Below are 6066 nucleotides of genomic sequence, written 5' to 3' on the forward strand. Positions count from 1 at the left end.
AAGGTAAACCAAGAAAACTCTCAAGGCACACCATGACGAGGTCCCCAGAGAAGACTGGGAAGACACCACAATTTGTTTCTGACTGTGATGGAAAGCACTGCAATCTGAGACACATGCCGTCCCTCGTGGCAGATACTTAGAATGGCTGCAGAACGAACTGAACAGCAGACTTATGACTAGTGACAGGGCTCACACAGACCAGTTCTCCAGGTTCTTTTTCTAACAGGAAGACAGGACATTAGTTCTTCATGCTGGCTAGTGAGGTACTGCCCAGGATACAACAAAAACCGCACTAAGACCATAGCTTACAGAATGCAGTGGGGGGGGGGGGGGGGCTGTCAGATCACATTCTCAGCACCACTGGGCAGGCAGAGCCTACCTGCAGGAAGCTGTCCTGGCAGCAAAGGAAGTCGTTCTTCTTCATGATGGCCTCAGTGGTCAAGGTGAGCTCGTTCTTACTGAGAGCAGGTTCGTTCTGACATGGATACACTGCCTGAGCGCAGAAAGAATATGGTGTTACATATGCCTGGTGAGGGGAGAGGGAGAGTACTAGGAGGAGGAATTTACTAGATAGACATAAAACAAAACAACTCAGTGAAGTTTTAGCAACCTGTGACTCTTTGCTAACAAACTCTGACTCCAGTTCTCATGTGAAAATAATACACTGATATGCTGTCTTGTTGGTCTGAGACGGTATGGGGTAGCTCAGGCTGGCCTCAAGCTCACTAGATAATAGAAGGTGGCCTTTAACTCCTGATCTTCCTCCCTTTCAAAGAACAGGATTACAGGCATGCACTATCATGTCCAGTCAGGAACCCCAATCCTTATTTAAAGAGTTCCACTCTAATTCATGAGTTTGGATCTATTATTTCCCAACTCAATTCTACCCCAGAATTATACATAATTGTATAAATGTTCATAAATGTACATAAAGTCAGACCTCATGGCCCACCCTGTAAGGTCAGCTACTTGGAAGGCCCAGGAACATAGATCAGAAGTTAAAAGTGCCTGGATTCAGAACATAATCAAGGCCAGTTTGGGCAGCTAAGCAAGACCCTGCCTGAAAACACAAAGTAAAAGAGTAACAAAGAATCAAGGTGTTGCTCATAAGAGAGCCCTTGCTTCAACCTCAGCACTACAGAAAGCCAACTAAGTATCTCCAGAGGGGAGGGGCAACAATATTCCTCACGCTTGGGCTTTCCTCAAAGTTTTAATGGTTTCTGCCTGGTGGTTTCCAACTACTAGAAACAACTGCAAAAATACACCTTAGTGGAACCACCTTCTACTACTAAAAGAGCTTGGTCAAAAGGTACTAAACAGATATCCAAGTGAATACTTTTCAATTACTCTTCAAAAAGAGTGGTTCCAAATCATATTCCTGGCTCCAGGATATAAAATGAGCCTTCTGCCTGACACCCACTCTTTATAAAGCTTGTCCGTGCCACTCCAGGAGAGGAGCCAGCGCCTCTTCCATTGGCATCTGATATGACTAACAATAGACTCCCGAATGAAAAGACAGAGTAACTAAAAGTAGCAAGGAACTAATCTAGTACTGAGGCAGAGATGACTGAGTGGCAAATGTGGTACTTCAAACAGGACCGACACCTATGACAAAGCCCCCAAGAACTGTACCCCTCAAACAGGACGGACACCTGTGACAAAGCCCCCAAGAACTGTACCCCTCAACAGAGTGCTGCATCTCACTTTGATGTTGTCCAGAACCCGTTTAAACTCCAGAGGCTCATCTTTGCCCTCCATGGCGGCGGGATCTAAGCCATCTCCTCCGTAGATGAACTGGATGATGTCACCAGTGGAGCTCCGCACCGTCAGATCATACTGGGAGCACAGGTCTTCCAGGGATTTCACCAGCCTTCTCTACAGGAAGAGGAGAAAGCTCAGCCGCCCGGGCAAGACTGCTTCGCAACACACAATCAGACTTACCATTCAAAATTTCAAGGTTACAGGTCATTTATTTGTTTATTTTTCATGGTGCTACAGATGAACCAGGGCCTTGTGTGTGCTAGGTAAGCGCTCTGTCATCTAGCCACATCCCCAGCTCTAAGTGACAAGTACTTCAGTTACATCAACACACTTTATTAGTAATCCCTTAAGAGTCCCCCCTAGCCTGTGCAGTGAGAACAGCTTATGCTCCACCCTCCAGTCTTACCCTTGTCAGGACTCCTTGCTTCAGAAACCTCAGCCCCAAGAACTCTGATTCCTCAGCTGCTTAGCCTTCCCACCCAGCTCCCTACGGGACAAACTAGTTTTTACGCACATCCATGCTAGGTTCCACAGAGATCCAGATACAAGCTCTCTTTTAGGACAGAGGAGGAAGCAGGACAATAGACTTTGAATCAAGGATAACAACCACTTCTCAACTACGCTTGGGAAAATCCTCCACCACCCGCCAGCAGTGTGACTGTGGACTAGAGAATGAGAGAAACCTTAGAAAACAAGCTTGCCCTTGCCAGAACTCGCTCCGCCTAGGCTAACACGGTGCTCTTGGAAATTCACATTGTTCATGTCAACACCCTAAGTCAGAGCTCCTCACATGAGTGGAAAAAGCATTCACAGATCACTGGGTTCTGACAAAAGCGGCATACCTGGAAACCAAAGGGCATTCCCAGCAGAAGACAACAGAGTGAGGTGATAACAAACAAGGCACACACTGGGTGCTGTCTGGAACGAGTGTCTCTGACCTCACCATCATCACATTGTCTGACTCACTGGATCATTAAATCTTGGTTATGTAGTCTGCGAGGACCACATTTGCAGAGGGGACAGACAGGATACAAACCTGTATCAAGCATGTGACCCAACAATGTGGTCTGTCAACTTAAACCATCAAAAACATGACCAATTTCAAGGGGCTAGGACTGTATGCAACAGTTAACCTATTGGCCTAGCATTAGGGTGGCCTGTGCTCAATCCCCAGCAACAGAAACAAACACAGACTTTCTTTTTCTTTCTTTCTTTTTTTTTTCTGCAAACACAGAGAGCTTGTATCGGAGAATGGAAATGATCATGGGGTCTGGAAAGAAATCCTCGGCTGCAACCTTAAAGGGGACACAGAGGGTCAAGTTTTACAGCCATTTGTAAGTGTAGCAAAGAACCCCCTATCTAGTTCAGCCATGTCACTGAAGCTGTAATTCCTGGGAGTCATGGAAAGGATGAATAATGAGACCTAAACAGTGATTATAAGCATTAGAAACCTCTCTCAGTAACTAGCAGGCAGGGATCACCCCACTCCCCTGCCAGGAAACAGTTTACAGAGGCTCAATGGTAAGTTCAAGGCTATGAGCTCGACATTTGCCTCTAGGGGATTTAGTCACCTGGGACTTTAATCTGGTCTCTGCCTTTCAGAGCACACAGGATAATCTGTGCTGGGCTACCTTTCTGTTTGTTTCTTAAATTCCAGAGCACCAACAAGTCTAAATGTTACCTTTCAATACCAAGAAGGGGCAAATCACAGCTCTTATACAAAACACGCACCAACCCACATATGCACACATGAATGCAGCCATGCACACAAGGACGTGCACATGCACGTTAACACGCACACAAGAAGGCATGAACATAGTGAGCAGGTGCGGCTCTTGGGCTCACATTCACACGGTGCTGTGGTTCTGTTGCTAAGGACACTTCCTCAACTTACCTGCATGTATCCTGTTTCTGCGGTCTTTACAGCAGTGTCTACAAGACCCTCCCGACCAGCCATTGTGTGGAAGAAAAACTCAGTAGGCGTTAAACCAGAATAAAAGCTATTGGCCACAAAGCCTTTGGCAGCAGGGAGCTAAAGAGAGGTAGGAAAAACAGAAAAATCAAACAAGGTTCAAGGCCCAAATTTTTTTTTGTTTTGTTTTGTTTTTCGAGACAGGGTTTCTCTGTGGCTTTGGAGCCTGTCCTGGAACTAGCTCTGTAGACCAGGCTGGGCTCGAACTCACAGATATCCGCCTGCCTCTGCCTCCCGAGTACTGGGATTAAAGGCGTGCGCCACCATCGCCCGGCTAGGCCCAAAGATTCTAAAATCCATCCACATAAGAATATGTCCCCAGGAGACTACACACATACCCAGCCAGTGACTCAAGAGCTGGCAGTTGCCCTATGCTTGCCTAGAGGAGAAATAATTTAGGCACTCCATCTTTGCTAGAATGCTGGTGCAGGTTAGAAGCTAGGAAGAGGAGAACGTTGAGTTGGAGCTGCTATTCCAGAAGAGCCAAGGACCTCAGAGGGCACCCAACCCATTCCCTGGGAAGCCATTGTCTTCAAGACTTCCTTGTTGTGGGCAGGCCCCTCCTACCTCCAAACCAGAACCTCCTGTAGCTAGAGGTGCTTAAAATGTAAAATAGACCACAGCGGGCAGTGCAGCTCTGACACCAGCAGCCAGTGGGGCCAGGCTGACGTGCAGTGCAACTCAATGCCACAGCAACACGTTCTATGTAAACACCAAGTGAAAATAACAGATGAATGGTAAGACCTCAAGGGACAATCTAGACTAAAAGACTGTGAAGCTTCTACTACCTTTTACCTTCGAATGTTTCTCAAAGTGAGGCAAAGATCTGTTTTCAAAGCCATCTGGAACCCGGGAGCCACTGATGGCTTGCTGTCCCACACACGCGATCATCTGTGATATGTTAATGAAGGAACCTGGGAACGGGTCAGAAATGGAAAACTGTACTGGAAACAATAACAGAAGCCAAGCAGAACAGAGGCATAAAATAGAACGAGACACAGCACAGGTTACTGAAGGACAGAATGACAGTAACAGAGCTGGAACAAGGACAGGGCTCAGGGACCTGTGCATGTGTGGGGTGGAGGGAAAGTCCACTGCAGTCACTCAGATGACGTCAGATTGGCCTCTGGACATGGGGTTTGCACAGAGAGGAGGAAGGGGAGGAGGAGTGTGAATGTGTGTGGGAGAGTGAGAGAGAAGCAAAGGTGGAGGGGGACCCTAGGTGAGCTCCAGGACAGGAAGTAGAGCAGTAGGCAAAGGGCATTCAAGTTAGAGAGCTGGAATTTTATTTCATGATGAATAAAAACCCACAGCAATAGAAGCCAGGAGATTTTGAGTTTGAGCAATGCCGTAAGGTCTGAGTAAATATGAAATTAAAGAATTTTACCACATCTAAGCTATAACTCAGCAGTAGCACACTTGCCTAAGAGGGGTGAGGTCCTCGGTTTGATCCTCAGCACACAAGAAAAGATTGCCACATCACTAAATCTATTACTAAAAATTTCCAGCTTTTTTTTTTTTTTTTTTTTTTGCTTTTTCGACACAGGGTTTCTCTGTGGCTTTCAAGCCTGTCCTGGAACTAGCTCTTGTAGACCAGGCTGGTCTCGAACTCACAGAGATCCACCTGCCTCTGCCTCCTGAGTGCTGGGATTAAAGGCGTGCGCCACCATCGCCCGGCTTCCAGCTTTCTTTTTAACACCAAATTTAGTCAAAGCACCTTCAAACTCAGGAACTCTGTCACATTCCCAACTACTGTCTTCAAAAGACTTAAACTGTCCCAACCCAAATCAAACAAAAGCTCAGACTTCCATTTAGAGACAGGCACGTGAAGAAATGAATTGCCTCTATGAAGATACAACCACTGACGTCGTGTTCTAGAGACAATCCCCTGGTAGGGCACACAAACAGCCAACCCTGAGGGCTTAGCTCACCTTTGGAGCCACACAGGGCCATGGTGAGGGGGCTGTTGCTCTTGTCCAGCTCTCGGAGGCAGGCACTGCCAGCATGGTCCCTGATCACAGACAGCTCCTTCAGGATCAGGGCCTGAGGGGAGGGGCAGAGAGGGAAGAAAATGCAGTCCTTGAGGAGCCATTTTCTGGCTCTGCAGATCACTAATCTTCAATCTGATATTTATAGAAAATCGAGACCGTTTCATCAGGATGTCAGATTTCCAATCAATGAAGTTTCCAGACCTTGACAATCAAAAAACTCAAGCTTCACTAAGACCTTGCTTCCCCTAGGTCCTGGAAGAGTGTGAATCGCAGTGTATAACAAACTCCTAAGAAATATTTCAAATTGCTCATGAAGTAGATGTCCATGACTTTGTGTGTTGC

General features: G+C 46.7%; 1 protein-coding gene across 1 annotated transcript in view; it reads right to left on the reverse strand.

Moving 5' to 3' along the window:
- Polr3a (RNA polymerase III subunit A) overlaps positions 1–6066 on the reverse strand; it is a 40828-nt gene that overhangs the window by 10125 nt on the left and 24637 nt on the right. The window contains exons 17-21 of the mRNA XM_005348698.2: positions 5665–5776; positions 4529–4647; positions 3656–3793; positions 1705–1875; positions 380–493 (exon numbers count right to left, since the gene is read on the reverse strand). Coding sequence (XP_005348755.1) covers positions 380–493; positions 1705–1875; positions 3656–3793; positions 4529–4647; positions 5665–5776 — 654 coding nt within the window. The remainder of the gene's footprint in view (positions 1–379; positions 494–1704; positions 1876–3655; positions 3794–4528; positions 4648–5664; positions 5777–6066) is intronic.

The sequence above is a fragment of the Microtus ochrogaster genome, chromosome 6 (assembly GCF_000317375.1).
Source record: "Microtus ochrogaster isolate Prairie Vole_2 chromosome 6, MicOch1.0, whole genome shotgun sequence".
NCBI classification, from domain to species: domain Eukaryota; kingdom Metazoa; phylum Chordata; class Mammalia; order Rodentia; family Cricetidae; genus Microtus; species Microtus ochrogaster.